Source organism: Corvus moneduloides, chromosome 4 (assembly GCF_009650955.1).
Source record: "Corvus moneduloides isolate bCorMon1 chromosome 4, bCorMon1.pri, whole genome shotgun sequence".
NCBI classification, from domain to species: Eukaryota; Metazoa; Chordata; class Aves; order Passeriformes; family Corvidae; genus Corvus; species Corvus moneduloides.
In genome coordinates, this window is record NC_045479.1 from 46027077 (window position 1) to 46047170 (window position 20094).

The 20094-nt window shown below is 38.1% G+C and overlaps 1 protein-coding gene across 7 annotated transcripts in view; it reads right to left on the minus strand.

Annotated features, from left to right (window-relative positions):
• The window catches only part of PDZRN4 (PDZ domain containing ring finger 4), a 268192-nt gene that overhangs the window by 87639 nt on the left and 160459 nt on the right, over positions 1 to 20094 (minus strand). Inside the window, exon 1 of one of the 7 annotated variants that reach the window (XM_032106451.1) lies at positions 12784 to 13005. The exons of the other annotated variants lie outside the window; for them this stretch is intronic. Coding sequence (XP_031962342.1) covers positions 12784 to 12852 — 69 coding nt within the window. The 5' untranslated portion in view covers positions 12853 to 13005. Of the gene's footprint in view, positions 1 to 12783; positions 13006 to 20094 lie in introns of those variants that run through there. 7 annotated transcript variants of the gene reach the window in all.

A 20094-nucleotide genomic window follows, 5' to 3' on the forward strand; every position in this document is an offset into this window, starting at 1 on the left:
TTTCTAAGAAGAGGAAACAAATTTTACCTTGTGCTTCCACCAGCATGTTGGGAAATTATTCTCTGGAGTTCTGCCTCTGTTCTTCAAATGGGCCCAACATACTGCCAATCCGTAAGAAGTGTAAATTTTTCCTGCTCTGAATATAAACCTACACTACACTTACAGAAGTGTCCTTACTGGCAGGTTTAATTCTGCATATTGTTTTCTGTAAGCATGCAGACAGCTGACAGAACAAAGAGGAAATATCTTACAGCACCTGGTCATGTATCTTTAACTTCACTCTGCCTACAGTTACACGTCTGGAAAGGGATGACCAATACAGACCTATTGAAAAAAGGTAACCATGAGACTAGCTTGCTTATGGATCATCCTTTGATCCCCCAAGAAAAAAAAGAGCACCCTGTCATTGCTGCAACCAGTGCCACATCCTGTTCAGTAGAGGCCAGGGCTATCCTGTCTTCCTTCTGCATGGGCTGAACAAAAATCGTGCAAGCTGAGGCAAGGCAATGCTGTATTTTCTTCTTTAATAGCAAGGTAAAAGACCTAACTGCCCACTAGGGAAAAAAAACGTACCCCTGGAACAATATTCACAGTATTTTAATTGAGGATAGTAAAGTTTTTTACTCCAGAATGTTGTACATATTACTAATGCCAGTGTAATTTGTATTATTCAAATGACTACACGTGTGCTGCGGAGTAGAAAGAAAGCCAGTCAATCAGAATTCAATAGTTACTAGTATTGAACACATCCATACCAAACATATCAAATCTCTCACTAGAGGAAGAAAAGTAGGAACCATAAAAGACCTTTTGGTTGACATGGCTTGAGGAGCATTTTCACAACATTTTGTACAGATGGCACATTCGTTGTGGATGCATTTGTAAATAAATCTTACAGAATGGCTCATATCTTTAATTCATTCACATTTTTTAGTTGTTGCAGAGGTACAAGAAACACCTGTGATACTCTAATTTTGTTTCACCAATGAACAAAGATTGATATGGTAGTCAGAGAATCAAATTAGAAGGAAGAGACAGGAGTAAATATTCTGTCAGTGTTGTTCAGTGTTCCTGTGCAATAAAACGAAATCCAATTTTCTCATCCCTCCTCTTGCATTCAGATTTTCCTCACTACAACAAAAAGCTAAGCAATTCTCAGTGTCTTCAAAATCAAAAATGTGGGAACAGCAGCCTTTCTGAAAATCTGTTACCACAAGCTTAGAGTAGATCCCAACTAAAATCTCCTGAGGTATGGGGAGGTGGAAGGCTGAGACCTATTCTTTCTCAAGTCATACTAGAAATGAACAGCACTATTATTTGTATGATGACCTTTCTGTATAGTGCTAAGAACTGGTTTTCTTTGGCTATAGAATCAATTCATTGGGACCTAGTCCCAGCAGCTGCTGCAGTCATTGCAATCCAGAAGGGTAAGCTGAAATTTCTCTCCCACTTCCTCCCTTTTTCATATCCCACTGAAGACACATGCATGGGAAAGAGCTATCATTACACACAAGCATCATCTATGTGCTGCATATTTTTACCCTACATAAAATACAGAATGCATTCTTCCACCAATCTCTTTTCTACAAGTCATTTTAGCACAGAGTAAAAGAGAGGCAATATGAAGTTCAAGTTCCTCTAATGATAAGGGTGAGAATGTGCTTGAATAGTCCAGAGCTGTCCTGCCAAGATTAGAGTACTAAGTAGGATCTGACTAGAGGTCCATTGTATTTTTGCTTAGCTTCCACTCATTTCAGGAGTTAATTACCTGTAAGAAGGTTATTGTAAAATCATGAATCCACTCTCAGCTGGAGGTCAAGTAAGTGACTAAAGAGAGAAGAGACCTCACAGAGAAATTACTAAATTAAGATTCTTAAAGTCTTATTTGCCTATTTAAATCTTAATCAAATTCCTCTTCACAAATTCTAGATGGGAACAACTGTCTTTATAGTAATCCAAGTGAATCCACTCCCAATGTAAAATTATTATCCACTTCACAGTACACCATCTCCAGAATGACAAAAATGTTGGACAAAGCAACAGGCCTTGAAGGCTATCAGCAATCTTAAATAATTACAGATAATGGTGTAAGAAAGTCTTTCAAGACTCAGAGTTCTCTGAAGCATTTATCAGCCCACAAGCCAAACACACTTTATGAACTTCAGACAGAACACCTACTAAGCCTGAATTACCAAGACAAAGGATTAACATCAAGACAAAGTCTAAGAAACCCACATTCCTTCCACAGAGATATAAAAATTGAGAACATATTTTAACTTTTTATTTTGGAAATAAACTTTAATGCATCTGAGTACCACTAAGTAAGGGAACAGAGCTGCATACAGCACTTGCTGAAATCTCTACAAGAACATCAGGGAGCCTAAATGGGCCCATCATGTTGCATTTGGGGGGGCATGCAAATACCCATAGTCAAAATTCAAATTTGAAAAAAAAGAAATGACATTCTCATTACTATGCACAAAGGGGTAAGAACTGTTGGCTGCTATGTTGAGAAGGCTCTCATAAATCTATATATAATCAGACATATGGCCACTTGGGAGCTTTTCCTTCTGAATTCCCTCAGTGCTTCGTCTTCAGTTGTCAGTAAATATGGCATCTGTCCTCTCCATCGAGCTGGCTAATGGCCCTCGTCTAACTCTGAAACATTGCGCTAGCACTTTATGAAGCCATCTCTATCCAGAAAATAAAGCCAGTACTACAAAGTCTTTTGAATTTCTAGTCTACCATTAACTGTCCTGAAGAACTTAACATAAGGTAAGCAAGCACTTATCACCAAGCAGAACCTTGTGACAACCTACAAAAGTGCTCTCCCAGCGTACAGGAACTGTGCCCAAGCAAAGGGTTCTTCCTCAGGGGAAAGGCCTGTGCTAGTCAAACATGCCTCCATCCTTCCCTGAGGGTAATTCAGACATGCCAGCAATATCTCACAGGCAGGATTACCAGAGGCAGCTGATAAATCTAAGAGAGTTTGTATGTTCACTTATTGACACAAAATTAAAGGAGAAAATATTGATGCAAACTTACTGCTCTCAATATAATATTGAAAAAGCAAAATAAGGGATCTACTGATAATATTAAAGTGATATAGATAAACTCAGAAATAACTGTTCAATTTACTCTAAACAGAAGTAGAGTCTCATTTGTTCTTTCAAAGGCATAATCAGTTGAAGGGCACATTTTTCTTCTTTGTTCTTTCCCATCAATTTTAATAGGTGCAGACCATCAGTCACATGAAATGTAATGGGACAAGAAGATGGATGAGTACATTTGAAGCTACTAGTCACAGGACAGAAAGCATCCTGACAAAGTGACACTGGCAGCATAGGGTCCAACAATGGAGCCTGGACAATATTTAGTAAGTGAAACTACAGTGCTACATGATTTGGTATTTTCTCACTGGGAAAAATCTTTCTCCTGTCACTGTTCATCATATTCCCACAGGTCAGACTTTCAAAGACATTCTTCTACTGTACATGACCAAATGACATTTTTAAATCAGGGAAATACATTAATCTGGGGACAAAGAGGTCATTTGGAGATAAATTGGAATGATCTCCTGTGTTAAGAACTTCGAACTACTTCATCAAGAAGACTTTAAATGGTTTAGTAAGATTCACACCTGAGATATGAAATATATATGGTTATAGGAGTGACGAGATTTGGTATCTATGTTGAACTGAGAGCAACAGGACACCACTACTGATGAACAAATACCAAAAATCCCCTATTCCTACTTGAACATGAAGAAAGCAATACCAACAAATTAGCAATTAGAAATTCCTTCACACTAAAAAGCCTCTGATGTGCACAATACAACAAAATATATGAATTAAAAAGCAGCATGTCCCATTAGCTGCCTGAGAGGTAGTTCTGGGGAAACTGTAATGAAAATTCCTATCAAAACTGATGTTTAGTGTACAGTGAAGGAAAAAGCTGTCATCCAACAAACCAAATCAAACCCTTTCTGTATGCTGAGGAACCACTGGAAATGCAGGCAGGCCTACACTCTACTGTAATGATCCACTTGTGTTACAAAACTGTACCAATAAATGCTAAGTGGCTCCATCTAGCACTTCATGATGGTTATTGTGATCACTATCATCATTATTAGGCAATGCTAATTCGGTTTCTTCATTAGCCATTTGCCGAGATCTCTAAAGCTAATCTTTAAAGCTCTAAATAATACCAAACTTTAACCAACAGGAAAAGAGCAACCAGAACCTCTTAAAATATACCCACAAGAGAAGGAGTTAGAGCCAGACCTCCAAGTCTCACTGCTGCAAAAAATAGGCCCTATACCTCAATATACTCTAATCACCCATCCAGTGGTGTGCAATATGCAGAAAGCAAAAAGACAGCTTTAGGCAAATTCTCTTAAACAGGGCAACATTCCTCTCTGGCATCACAACATGCACTGCGGATTCTTTTTCTGTCAGGTACCTTATTGGAAGCTGTTTACAGCTACGACAGCTGTTCTTGCTACTTCCCTCCTCTCCCACAAGATAGAGACTGCTTTCAAACAAAATCTCTACAAGTGTATGCTAGTAAATGCAACTGCACATAGATACGAGTTTCCCACAGTAAGTCACATATTTCAGAATGAGAAATCCAGAGAGAATGGAAATCCCACATCAAGAGAAGTTCTGAGATTTCTCAAACAGTACACCTAACTCTGGAAAGAGTAAGACACTTTTAGATAAAGGAAAACTTGACTTACTTTTGGCTTCCAAATTTCATAGTACATGAAATAACATACTGTTCCATAAACTAGTGAATATGTTTCAAAAGTTAATCAACCTAAATATTTAATTATGATGGTATATAAATAACATCCAGGTATTTCTGGAAACTTTTTCCCTATGTTTTTTCTCTAAGCCCATGTTTTGATGAAATATTTAAAAATTTTATGAAGAATTTCATTTTGATGGAATTATATTCCTCAGTGAGAAACAACATAGATACCACCCACACTTACTGTATTCCCCATGTATAAACTTATGTCTCTGTTTTTCCCAACTGTAATAGTAGACTACATGACAAATTCAAGTGAAAAACTATATTGCAATGAAAGATGTCATCCCCCCTTTTAGCAACCTTGACTTCTGAGAATGCATTCCAAATTATGAACTTTAACTAATAATCAACCTTTTCTTCCATTAAAATTTATTTTGAGTTGGCAGTTCCTATGACCCCAGATATCATGAGGAATCTGAATATTTCACATTCTAGCCATGGGGAAGTCTAAGACCTGAATAATGATTGTTCCCTGAGCATCTTTCCCTCCAAATTCGTCACTATAATATGCAAAAAGCACGTTACAAATACAATCAAACATATAACACAGGTCAGTCAATAACTCTGTTATATTACGGGTAACCAAAAAGAATCTTTCTCTCTGATTATTTCAATTGTTCAGTCCTCATAAAGATGTAGCCAAGTTCACCCAATCTCATGCTCCTTTTGGTCCTCAGGACACGGGTTCTGCAGTACATGCAGTACAAAGATGTACATGCAGTACATGATCTTTCTGACACTGCAGAGCAACTGAACACGTAAGAGGTTTGTGCCTCTTTCCCAGGACCTTCAGCAGTTTCATGCGCGTGGACACAGAAGTTGCACTGACATTTGCAGGCAGGACAGTCCCTGAAGGCATGTCTGCAGATCCCTGCCAGAAATAGCCTGGATTTGCGGTGTACTGAAACAGCCATGGCTGGCTCCTGTTGGCACTGAGGTCTCTGGGCAAGCCCTGAAAGTCCAGAGCCAAACCATTCCCTCCTTCTCAGGGCCATGCACCGCTGCCATGCACACCCCCCCCACCCAAATACTCAAAGATATGAAACAAAAAAGAAAAAACTCTCCAGCTGGGTGAAGAACTCAAAACCTATGTTTTATCTAGACAAATTAAAGACACTTGTAGACTTTTTGCAGATGGAATCCTCTCAGGTTCAACTCTGACATGAATGTACCTGAAACACAGGAATTCTGGGCGTGATGTGGTAGTTTGGAAGATTCCTTGTTCCACTGTGCTGATGTTGTTTCAGAGGTCAAATGTCATGGCCAAAACCTCTAGAGAATAACCACTACTGTAAAAAGTCAGATGACAATTCAAAAAAAATAATGCTTGTTTTGCTTCACTTTGCTGATTATCAGGGTTTGTTTTTGTCAGTTAAACATAGAAACAAACAAACAAAACCCCCAACCTTCATACTGGAGAAGGAAAGAATGTATTATTTTTTCCCAGCTGAGAGAAGAATATGTAAGATATCCTAACTTCCTCAAAGTGAAACAATAAAAGCCCACAACAGTGAGGGTCATGGAAGTCTACATCATCCTATTATGCAGAAAGGGCCAAATAGTCACCCTGTTCTCTGCCTCTCCACAGCAGTATTTTAAACTAAAATACAAACAATTATAGAAGAGAGTTTTCTGTGCATTATATAAAGACACTGCAATTTTATTTGTAGCTCCAGTCCTACAAATGGCATAGAAGTATTTTAAAAATTCTCTTTCTGACCCACTATTTGTTATAATAGCATTATAGATAACCTTTGAACAGTAGCTGATTTAATATCCTCTCTTAACAGACTCATTTTTGTTACAGTTACTGAGCAAAATAAAACAAATGACAAGCTCATTACACAAAAAAATAGAAAAGCTATCTTCACTGCAATGATAAAGTAAGTGTATCAAGAATAATCAGCATAGAATTCTTAAATTCTTTCATGTCTTGATATTTTGAGGTGATGTTTGCAAACTTGGAAATCTTGCACTTGAGAAAAAAAATCTGCCTAACAGTATCATCAAACTACTTTACATTAAACTAAAAGATGAGAAAAGCCTTTGTGATTAAAATTAGCCAGTGGGTTCAAAGTTACGGGGTTGACAGAAAAGCAAATATTATTACAAAAAGCTCATGCCATTTAAAATAACAGGTCAAACATAGTCTGAATAGTCTTAAAGCCAAAGATCCAAGAATTTTTCAGTATTTTTTAAAAATTATTTTTATAAGACCTCAATAAATCCCTAGGGGTGGAAGAACTGCAACTTATCACCAAGCCCTGCTGTATATGTCTCCATTAAACTCTTAGCTCCTGAGAGAAAACTGGTGAAACAATCTACTGTCAGTTAACTCTACACACATGCTGGAGTGTTTGTCTGACATTTTAGTCCCCTTCCTCTTCACTGAGCCACAGAACAAAAATACTGAACCTCTAAAACATGCTTCTTTTTTGACAGAATGCTCAAGGTAGTAAGACTGGCTTCATCACACCACTGAGGTATAGAACTCACATAAAGATACATATTGCCCTAGGCCTAAGGATTATATCCACACCAAATCACATCAGGAAGCAAGCCTCAAGAAAGGATGGCTCTGTAAAAACGTATAAAAATCTGATCGTTAGAAGAATCCTTAATCCCCATTGTCAAATTCAAGATGCAAGGAACAAACAGTAAAATGACAGAGAAAATCATGCTATTCAGCACCTGAACCACTTTTTTTTTTTTTTTAATTTTTATGGCATTGCATACAGAATCACAGAATCATAGGATATCTCTGCAGATTACAGATATAATCTCAGTATGGTTTTTTATAGCTGCCTCTGTTGTACTCATCCCCTGAATTCTTATCTCACTTACTATTGTCTGCTTTCTTATCTCAGGAGGACTCTTCCTTTATCTTTCCTCTTGAGGTATGCAGAGAAATTATATGCCTTTTACAAGACAGTAAACAAGGACAGAGAATGAAAGCCTGGCCCCAGTGAAGTCAGTAGCAATGCTTCAGTTTCCTGGATTATACCAGAAAAAATGTGTTTTATCAAATTCTGTTGGTTTGAGATCAAAAGTAATACTTAGGTACTTGGCATATAATTTAGGCGTCAAGTTCAAAAGAATGATCACAAAACCTCCTAAACCTGGTTTAGGTTTTTAGAGAACCAGATGACAATCTCCTTACATGTGTGGTTGTATGCATGGATGTCTTCTCTACAGCCACCATCCAACCAGACAGCCAGAGCTGGTTATTTCAAGCAGCCTGTGTGTTCCCAGACCCAAATCCCAATCCTCCTGGCCTCCTCAGGGAGCCTTTACACCCAAACAGAGCTCTGTGGTAAGCCTAAAGTCAGACAAGAGGCGGCCTTAAAGATGTCATCTCTTTTAAGCAATTATTTTAAGCAAGAATCAGGGGCTTATCACTTGTTTTAAAAAAGTTAGAGGAGCAAGAAGAAAAAGACAGGAAATGCAGTAAGATCAAACCGGATCTACTTTTGCTACCGATTTAATTAAACTCATGTAATTCAGCTAATTTCCAGACAATTAAATACAGATTTTTTTCTTTCATATTCTCCAGAGGTAAAAGTGTGCTGCTACAGAATTTCTAATAAAAAGAGAGCTTAGATATAAACCAAAAATGTGTTTGCGCTGATGCAACACAAGCTAGTATTTTCCCATTGCTGGTGAAATTCATGAAGGGCATTTAGAAGTGGCAATGATACACAGCAAACAAAGGTACACCAAAGCTGTGGCAGGTATCTACAGAAAAGAGTGAGAGCTAATGGCAACCACCACACCGAGGAATTGTCGTGTAAATACCTCACATGGCATAAGTACCAAAAGAGAATATTAGTGGCTGAAGGTTGGTTCAAGGATAAGTATCACATCATCTAGTTACTCAATTAATCTTCTGAACAAACTCAAACTTCATCAGAGAAGGCAGGTCTCAGTGCTAAGGAACAGTCTTCCTTATTCTAATGTCAGCTACAAGCAGCATCTCCTGAAACATCCAGAAGTGTCTCTGCTGTTACAGTGGGCAGGCTTGATGTCTCTCTTGTGAGCAGCTTTGAGTTTGAAGAGATGTACCACTAGACCTTAGAACTTCAAGTAGTCCAAGAGATATCAAAATGAACATAAAATCAGAACTCTAAACTGGTAAAAATTATGGTAATTATGGAAACCAACATGAGAAGCAAACTGCATAATAAGTCTTCATAGGATTTGAAAATGCTGCAAGCAAGCTCTACTATTATCCCAGGTCAAATGTAAAATATAAACTTGCAACCTTCCAGTTTTAATCCCAGGTCCACCACTGACTTTGTGAGCCATCCCAGATAGCCTCTGTTTTCCCTTCTGGCTTTCCTCCTTTCTCCCTTTCAATTCTGTGCTCACCTGAGCTAGATCTGCTTCTTAACACGTAACTCAAAAACTAAGTCTGCACCACTCTTTGGTTTACCTCTAAAAGCAATGTTCTCTCTCCTGCTTTCCCCTCTTTTTCTCTGGGTTAACTGCACATTTTGAAAACAAAGCACAAAAATTCAAGCAAACAGAAATTATTATATGAAAACGACAATGTTCTGAAGAAAACGTGCATTTTCTTGAGTCTCAAACAAGGCTATTGAAGATTACTGCTGATTCCCTTCAATCCTAGCCATATTTCTCTTATCCTTTCTGCTAAATGGGAAGAGTCCTCATCATGCTGCTAAGAAATGACTTTAACTCACTTCTTTCCACCCCTGCAGTGGAAGGGAAAATCAGCTGAGAATGCCAGAAGTCTGCTCCTAATGGATATGAGCATACACCAGATCCTACCCTCTCTAAGTGACTTGACATAGACTTCCTGGATGCACACTCATTAGCTCAATCCTGCTTATACAGCACACAGGAAATAATATTAAAGTGCTTCATGAAGTAGCATGTAGGGCCATAAATTTCAAATTGAGACATCTTTCATTTCTGCACTGGTAGGCATATGGAGAAGAGGACCTGATGAGGGTAATATGCCTTATATCTTCCCTCAGTGAAGCCAAGAAATAAACCTGAGCCATGCTGAGGACTGGTGAAGAGGCACTCAGAAGCACAAGGGTTCTTCACCAATGCGTAGTGGTATCTCAAAAGCTTTCATTCTTAAAATATGACTATTTGGCTTTTTATTTTGATCCCAATCTGCACCTGAAAAACACAGTTATCAAAATAAACATATCCATCACACAAGCAAATTATGCTTTTGGACAGGGCCCCCATGGCTCTGAACAGTTACCTCAGCACAAGACAAGTCTGGAGTAAAGGAATGGGGGGAAGAGTGAGAAATTATACATATTCTAATGATGTCTTCATTTTCCAGCAGCTCTACAACAAAAAGCTCTGTGGTGCTGGATCTGACCTCACTAAAAACAGTTGCAGAAAACCTGCCCCACTACAAGCATTTGCATGGTTTTCCTCTTCAAACATGCTTTTCTTTATTTACTATATTTTTAAGTATATGAATGCAGAGACCACCCACAGTATCAGGTAGCCTAGCATGGGAAAAGTGACAGATGAAGCTAGGATTGCTTCTTTATATGAATATAAATTAATCTATCTGATCCACATATGCTAGTGAGCCACAGCTCATCCTCAGTCAATTCATGTCCCCGGCAGGCTAGCTTGTCCCAAGCTCTCCAGAAATCATGTAGATGAAAGAGCCAAGCCTGTGGTATAGGAATTACAGGATTGGAGAGTTAAAAAGGGATTTGCAAATCAAGTAGTAATGCCTGCCTTGGCTTAATTTAATTTATCATATTCTACTGCTGCCCCCTCCCCAGCAGCAAATCAGAATTGTACACAGAAGCAGTTACGGTATGAGACACTACCTGATCTTTACAGCAGCACCTGGTTAAAAATATGCTCAGTATCCTTTGGGCTCTGACCTCCACACACTGAAACAAAGATAGGGATGAGTTTACAGATGAACACAGGATCTGGCAGCGAGCACACTAAGTCATTTCTCTGCTCTCCTTCTGCACCTTATCAGTGACATTTCCCTAACAGCACAAGATGTAGCACCAGGCTCACTGCATTTCAACTCCCCAAGGAAGCCCCCAAGATCCTCCCAGGGATAACACTTTATCTGGCAAGCACCAGAGTAAAAAGTGAAAGCATTAGTTAATTTTGCACCTTGGTTGCTCACATCCACAGACACTCCAACTCAATAGCATAGAAGATAACAGATAGATGGAAGAATTTCTCTAGAATCTCTTAAAACCCCATCTTTGTGTTTGCTGATAATTTCAATCACATTTATTACCATGCAACATTACTGCAAGGAATATTTTGAAAATGCATTTGCTGTAAATCAGACACAGCCTTTTTTACACATACACATGCAGCCCTTTAAGAAATGTCTAATTCCTTTCACAGAAGAACCTGCATTTCTTATTCCCTGGCACAGAAATGCAGACACCGACCTACTCTACTCCATTTTACACTTTCAGATCAGTTTGGCAATCCAGAGCTGGGGACAGGGAAAGGGAAGAGAGAGAAATGTGCTGCTGCTATGCTTTTCCCTATGCTATTGCTGTAAGAAAAAATGATGATGGGGTTACGACTAAATATTGAACTAAAGGGAAGTGTTCCACCTAGAGACCATATTCACCAGGCAAGGCAATGGGCATGTTACCTGCAAACGGACACTCTTTTAGGATTGAATTCACTTGCTGATTCTGTGGTAAAAAATGATGCAGAGGTATGGCCCCCAGTAGTAATTAACAATGTTAATCTTCTTCTTTCCCTCTATGGTGATAAAAAGAGTCATTTTTATATTTAATTAATGCAGAGGATCATTCTGGAAACTGGCTAATGAGGCTCTGATCACATTACCATGAAAATGTGCATTAACACCACAACTGAGGAGGCTGCTTCATGTGTAGAGAATCCACTTTGTAATTAGCCCACTGTGAAGTGAATCACGTCAGGAGGAACTCGGAGGGAAGCAGTCGGCACTGGGCGCTTAGCTGCTGCTGTGCCAATGGACCACCAACATTCTAAGCTGTTTTTTCTCCCCTGCACTGCCTGTCAGCAGCAGTGCAGTCCAAAACTGCCAGTGTTCAGCCTCTGTCAACAGCAATGTGTCAAAGCCAGAACAAATTATAGAGAGGGAAAGAACAGACGCTGAAAGGCACTAAACTTTAGTATGTGTGAGTCTGCTATGCCAAGAGGAAAAAAAACAAACAAAAAGCTGCAAATCAAATACTGATTCAATAGGATCCGAGCAAAAATTATGGGCTATTGTGGGAAGTACTTGTTTCGTCTTTTCTCATCTTATTCTCAGGGAGCTGGGAACACAGCAGCAGCAGACTGCTACTCTGCTGTGCACTACACTGTTAGGATGCTGAAAGAGACACCAAAATACCTAAATGGGATTATGATCTTTGTCTAGTAGTATACAGAAATAATGCACACACAATGAATGAACAAGCAGCACATCTCACCCATGGAACCCTGTTGTACTCAGCACCTGTTTAAAGGTGACATGTTTCAGAATTATTTCAGTTTTAATTAATTAATCTGAAAATTTAACATACTTCTCAGCCAGCACAGACATGCCATAGAAACTTTGTTCCTTAACTTAAAAATACCTGAGATCACAGACCTAAGGCTTGCAGAGGCAGCAGTGCAGTTTATCTGAAATCAGTCTTATTACCCAAGCCAAGGACTCCCTTAAAACATCACTGATATGGTTCAACGAGACTGCTGCTACATGACTGACATCTTGGCAGAAGATGCACAAAAATGTTAAAAGAATCCCACAGGAAGTCATATGAAGGGGGAGTGGCATACAAGCAGAAAACAACAGGCACCCAAAATACTAATAATTACCAACATCCCCCCAAAAATTTTGCTAGCAATTTTGCAAAGAAAAAAGGCAAAGCAAAACAAAAGCATCTCTACTTACTCTCTGTAAAGCACATACATTTTTACTCTGGAGATGCTGGTATTATCCTCTGCACTCACCTGTGAAACTTCATAGAGCAGTTTGTAGTGCTCCTCTCTCTTCTGAAAAGTGCACAGATTGCAGCCCATCCTAATAAGCAACACAAGAGCAAAGCCTCTAATTTCCCCAGCACTGAAAGGCAAATGCACTGACGGGGAATCACCCTCCAGACTTGTCTACTGTTTTTCATCAGTCACTCCAGCCCCGACACACAGGCACGCCACTGTTAGCTGGAAGCACAAGGCAGGGCAGTGTGTAGCAGCATGCTCTTCTTCCCTTTCCCTAACTATCTTACACTCACGTATACACGCACAGAGTTTCGACTCAGTTCATGGCAACACTCCCCCTGTCTCTGCATCAGTGCACATGACTACACAGATTCCCACTCATGAATATTAATAGCCTCTCATTGATTATTTATGACAGAACGTGTTAGCGGGGAGGGGTGTCATAGCTGCTGCTGCTGACAGATGAATATTCACTAATTAAGAAGCAAATGTACTGTGGTTAAACAAAATCCACTTGTGTCAATACCAACTCTGTTTATTAAGGTTAGAGAGACTAAGCTGCATGGATATTACCCACACTTGCCTCAATTTTTACAGTAATTGTGAGACTAATTCATTAATGGGGGTGGGAAAGGCACAAGTCAAGTCTTATGTTAGGTCTCCACCTTGTGCAACAGGGATCACAGAATACATTTTAAATATTTGCAAGCATTTTAGGAGAGCACTTGTGAAACCTGAGCTGATGTTGCTAAAAATTTAAACTAAAGAAGGAAGGAGAGAAAATTAACCCAGATGGCTATACCGATAGCTCCAGCTTTGACACTGCCAAATTTAGCCAAAATTTCACTGTACTCATAAAAGGCATAGGTCCATAACAATTCATCCTGCATATCCAGGACACAGGAAATACAATTGTGCCTGACCTGGTGCTTTTTACATATTTTTATATGTATAAAAATATATATATACACATTTTACTGTTTATTTAATAATCTCACATTTGAGTTTCCTTCTTGCTTGTATAACAGATTAATAGTAATTATAGGCCAAATTTCTCAGAAACTCAACAGATACACCCTCTCAGACTCCCAGATACCAAAGCTATTATTTTAATGTGTCATTATATTCAATTTTACCATTTGTAAATTAGATTTTAATGGTGCCACAATTTTCAATGTGTGTATAAAGGAAAAGATGCATTTAAAATTAAACTAAACAGACATTAAATATTAAGGCCAATGGAAATCACACTTAATTCAAGGCTGACATTAATTCCTGTATGGTATAACATGTAATCTGATGGTAGTTATGCAAGATAAAAAGCCCAAGCCATAACAAAACAGGATGGAAAAAACAGAAGTTGCTTTTATTTTATCTTTACTTTCTCAGCAACTTTGCTCATAAAGAACTGTATCAAGTGCTTAAGTCAAAACATTTTTAATCGGGAGAGGATATCAGGTGGGATCCAAAGCAGAAATAATTACTTGGAAACCAATGAAACCAATTAGTTAAGATTGACACTGGGCCCTAAAGAGTTGCATTTACTAAGCAGCGATGTACTGCTACTGTTTTTTTTGGGTGCAGTTTCCTAAAAGTGCTTTGTCAAACATTTAAAATCGATAACAGGAAATGATTCTAATGAGCACTAATTGATAACAAATTGGCTTTGCATCTAGCAGCAACTCAAACACCAGCAACACCGGGTAGCAAGCAAATCAACAATCATGTGCTGCTTATCAGTTCAGTCCCTTGGGATATAATAATCCGATTTTCTGGGCCCTAATTTTACCTAATAGACAGGATAAGAGCCAAGCAGAGAAACCTACAGGAAAAACTGGACCATTGCTGCAAACTCTGCATAGTAGTAAAGTTTGCTAGAACCTCTAGGTAAATTACAAATAGGTTGAGACTAAATCTTAATTAAATTTCATCTCCTTTAATAAATCAGTGGAGTCAGGAAGAATCAAATAATGACCATTAAGAGAGCAAGCTCTTCACATAGCAGCTTCCAGCACTGTTCTGAAACAGAACAGTAAGATTAATTTTTATTTGGCGGAAGAACATGAGCAGGTAGGTTTGGTTACGAATTTCCTCCAAAGCCCAAGGATTTCAAAGATGAACCATGGAGGCAGGTTCATCATTTTTAGAAAGAATCAGCCTCTGTTCTACTCCTCCACACTCACATGAAATGGTATTCACGCTGAGAGGTTTAAACCCATGTAGCAAACATCAACTCAATCTTTGAAGATTTCTGTATTGTGAGGTGCAGAAAGATTCTCAGATGTGTAAATTTTGAACTTAAGAAAGCCAGATCAATGAACAAGACAACAGTCATGCAAGGACAACCCTGCCATCTTTCGATGAAAGTGTTCTCTTCTTCCACTGAAACGTCTTCCTCTGACACACACACGGTTTGAGAGCTAAACTACATTCTTGAAAGGAAACATGATTAACCCTGGTATATTTTTGATACTCTCTTAAAATTAGTTCTTAAAAAATTGGGGGGAAAAAAGGACATATTATTACAGGATTCCAGTTATATAAAAGAAACAAACAACACCAACAAAAACCAATAGACAAAATAAGCAATAGAAAGCTACAGTTAAGCTTTCAGCAGTTTCCCCTTACAGTGTCTATTTTTTTTGTTGTTGTTCCTTCTCTGGCTCTTTTGCTTACTTCTCTGGAGACAACATAAGCTTCTCCATTAATTTATCAAGTGCCTGCCCTCTGCTCATACAGAGTAAAAAGGTTCTGTCTTCTGCTTCTGCAACCACTGCACAGTCTGAAGGGCTGAATAGATTTATTTGAGAAGGAAAGGTGTACTTCCAGATTCCTGAGCTCTATGTAAATATGCAACTTTGATCTTACATGTGGTCAAAAGACTAAACTTTGTGCAGCATGGAATGACATTCAAGGCAAAACTTGGTGGAAGTATTAACTAAAAAGAAAGATGTGATGTGCTCTGGTCAAGTTGAATTTGATACTGGGAAGAAAGCAATCTCTTTCTTTCCAACTTTCTCATCTTTATTGCCCTCCAACATTTTGTACCTAAAGGGATCAAAAAGGTACAAAAACATAATCAGGTCATTCTTATTTTATATGTAATTCATAGATATTTCAATAATGCAATGCTTTTCTTAATTGTGGAGTTCTCTGTGTTCATTGCCTACAATTTAATCTTACCATAAAGATTAAAATAATAATTTACAGTGAAACCAGCAATCAGTAATGCAAAGGGATGAGGTTTAAGAGAATTACAACAAAATTTGTTAACACTTTCAAACAATATGTGCTTGTTTAGGTCCCCTAATTAATTTTAAATATCTAGGAGATGACTTGCATTTGGTATATAGGTACCTCACTGAGCTATATCAATGCCTAATTATAAGCACCCATGCTTAAAAAATTCAAGACAATGACACTGCAAATTAAAGATCACTCACTTCTGTATAACTTCTTTATCACACAGCTAAAAGACATAATAAAATAGAACATTCATTTTAAGTGAAGATAGTGAAGCTGTTGGTCCAAACTCAGTGGTGAAACCCAGTGAAGCATATGTGGAATTCCAAGCTTTCTTTGCAAGCCCTTGAATTCACACTCTCCTCCTGATGTACCAACCCTACAGCATTTACTCTCTAAATTTTAAGGAATTCCCAGAAATCTGGCTCACGGAATAGATGGCAATGCAATTTATAGTCTAAGGGCTTCATAGCTGTAAAACAAAAGTATCATAAGAAAAATGGAGCTGGAGAAAGCTTTTGCATATCCTCACTGTTCTTAACAAAGGTTTGAACTCATAAAGCTTAACCTCAGTCTGGGTAGATCTTCTAGTCCGTTGTGATATTTAATGTTTTTCATAAAGCCTCAGCTGCTGGAATCAGGTGATCATATGCATCAGTCAGTTTGCATATTAGAAAAACAAGGAATTTTCCAGACCTATGAATGCAGAGAAAAACTTAAAAATCTTCATTAAATATAACTCAAAGACTCAGAATTTGCATATAAGCTAGCCAGCTTGAGCTCTAAAATAACGTAATGTATATATTAACCAGTAGGCTAAATGAAGGTGCAAACTATGGAAGTACAAAGTCATTGAAAGGGACTTAGGCTTCAATAAAATGGATTTTTGCAAATATAATAAACCGGAAAATCTCACCACACTCCCTACAAGATACATTAAAATCTTACTCAAAGTAAAAATGCTGTATGTTTTCTACAGTCATCAGAGCATGCTTAAAAATGCATGAACATAAAAACGAAAGAATTTGTGTCTAGAACAAAATGCAATATTCTCTGGAACATTAATTTAGGAAAGACACTTGTTTGACCTCCTATCCTTTACCACAGCTACCAAGACTTCATGCACTGGTCAAAGTCACAGCAAAGTAAGGGTGGCAAGAGAAAAGGCAGGACATGGAATTCCTGTGTTCTGTATTTCCCAAGAGGACTGTAATTTCTCTTAAGACTATTTAGGCCTGCCTGACTGTAAATCAAATGGGCTCCATAAGTGGAATTTTCCATTGGGCTCAAATGCTTCCTGGAAGGTAGGGGGCACCCATAACATCATATTACACAAGTCCAGTCTACTGATATCTATTTATTGTTTTTCCCATGCATGACTAAATTCACATGGGATCTATGGGATCCCATGGGATCTATGGGATTCCTTGTCCAAAATGCAAATACCTTTCTAAAGAGAAATGGAAAGCAAGCACATGAGGAATCCTCATTGCCACGATTGTTTACAAGATCTACTTGTTCCTTTTGTTCTACACTGGAAAAAAAGAAAATCACCCCTCTGTTTTAACCCATTTATCTATCAACCCAATGAGAATGAGCTGGCTAGCATTCTTTGGGCAAAGTACGATTCCTTTTACAGGTCTACTAGCCAAACTTCAGACTGCTCAGAAACGTTTTTTTTTCTCTTTTCTTTCTCAGTGTCATCGAGGATATTCTTTCCCAAGGTTTTTACTCTGAGCAGCTTCCTTATCACTCTTAAACTGGTGCCATAATCATTAGGGAACCGCAAAAGACCAAATGATGCCTATACTGAACTTTCAGGCCTTAGGAATAAAAATTGGTTGGTGTCAGGACTTTGTTAACATATTCTAGAAGGACCTTGACTTTCTCTATCTCATCAGTTAGTTATAAGGAAACCATCTCACACAACTTCACTGTTTTTAAACCATATCAGGAAACTATCCCACACAACTTCACTTTTTAAAAATAATATGATCATGTGAAATCAGGCTGATGGCTCTTAACTGCACTAGATAGTTGTAACACTATGGAGTATACAGAGTATAATTATTCATAAATAATCTTGAAATGATTTAAAGGAAACAGGGATTAATCAGGATGGCCAAACCTAACGTGTATGAACAAAGTTGTGGGGAAAAACTCTGATTATAGATAAATCTAGATGTGAAGTCCCATGTCAATAAACATTAAATAATGCACTTAGGGAACATTGCTAAAATATTCAGAGTCATGGTCTTTAAAGTAATTATATCTACTCAGAAAATAGGTTTGGAGTTGTGGATAGTTTCCTCAAATTGCCTGAGGAAAAGACTAACAATGGAGCAGGAACCATTGAAACTGCAGAAACACCAGAAATATCCATATTTGAATGCAGCCAGCAGTCCTGGTCTTTCCATCTCTAAATCATCTAAAGAAAATGGAAGAGCTATGAAGCACAAATGAGAAATACAGATATGTAATAGTTCACTTTCCCTGCATCTTTCATCCAAATCTATATTTATTCTCCTGATACAGAAGGCATTCCTTCTCACGTTACACAATAAAATGATCCGATGATACATTTAAAACAACAAAAGGAAGCCTGGAATTTTTTTTCCGAGTAATTTGACAGTGGAATGCATTACCAAAACTCAAAGGAAGCAAAAAGCAGAATAGAGTTCCAAAAGGTATTAGACCTTTATTTATAACAGATCATTCACTAGTCATCTACCTGCCTAGGAAGTCCATAATTCACCAACTCCTGGGAGCTATGAGAGACAGAACAGCTCTGAGATTTCCCTCCATGCAACCCTTTGCTGATAGCTTGCCCATGTTTATTATTTGCCTCTCCAGAAATCTTATACTGGCAATATGATCCCTTTACTCTTTCAATTCTAAAGCTCCAAATTTACCAGTTCTTGCACAAAAACCTACAATATGTACTTACCTGGAAGTTCCTTAGCTAATGTTAGCTGCTAATACAACATAGAGTCCAACAGCATTAATGATCACATGATGACTTTGAACTTCAAACACACTTCAAACACATTTATAAAAGTACATTTTATTGCTGTCCTAATTGGTTTCAAAGCTTTCAAGCTATATCTGCTTAAAAAAAAAAAGAAATAAAGACCATTTGGATCTGAGATATGCCATTTCAGTCCCAGATCAAACAACGGTAAATATCAATGAAGAGCCTCAATGAGAAACTGAACTCACAGTACAAAACTAATTCAAGTGCTGAAGCAGCAGGAACTGGTTCAGAGGATGAGAGCAGTGGTGAGAAACTCCTTGGCTCTGTTCTTTCCTCTGATACCTGTGTCATTAGAAAAGCTCTTCCTTTTTACATTCTTATAAAATAAGTAACACCAGTCTTGCAAGGGCATCAATTCAATAAGCCTTTTAAGGCTTTACAGAGCTTTTCAAAGAACGTATTATGGAGGGCTGTTACACCCATCCAAGTTCTGCTGTGGCCACCCTTGCAGTCTCCAGCACTCAAATGTAATTATCATGTCTTGTGTGTTTTCTCAATTAAAAGTTTTAAGTTTTATACCGGTAATTGGTATAGAAATACAAAATGAAAAATTATTCATTACTCATGAGAAGTCCCTTGCTAAGAGTCCCTTTGAGTGTAAGTACCATTAGTTGGATAAATCTGCAAGAGTAGTTTTGGTACACCCGAATATTTCAAAAGTGAAGATGCTGAAAAGAACAGTTTGTCATGAATATGGCACTACCAGTACAGAGACACATTTACCAATATGGACACGCCACCATTCACTTTCAAAGCTCACAGAAGTGACAATCTGGAAAAACTGTTGAGGGATACAGCAATAAAGTAGATAATTCTGTCTTGCCCCATATAAATGGCCTACTGTGCCCTAGAAGAACACAACAGGATTAGGGAAGTTTTCATAGCCTTGAGTGGAGAACTGTACTGAATCAGGCCATAAAAGCAGCTGCTTTTCTCCTCTGCCAAAGTATAAAGATGTTGTAATATAACTGTCAGAAGTCAACATTACTATAGTAAAAAATAATTTTGTAACACAGGTATGAGCTATGTCTTTAAAGTAGTTAGGC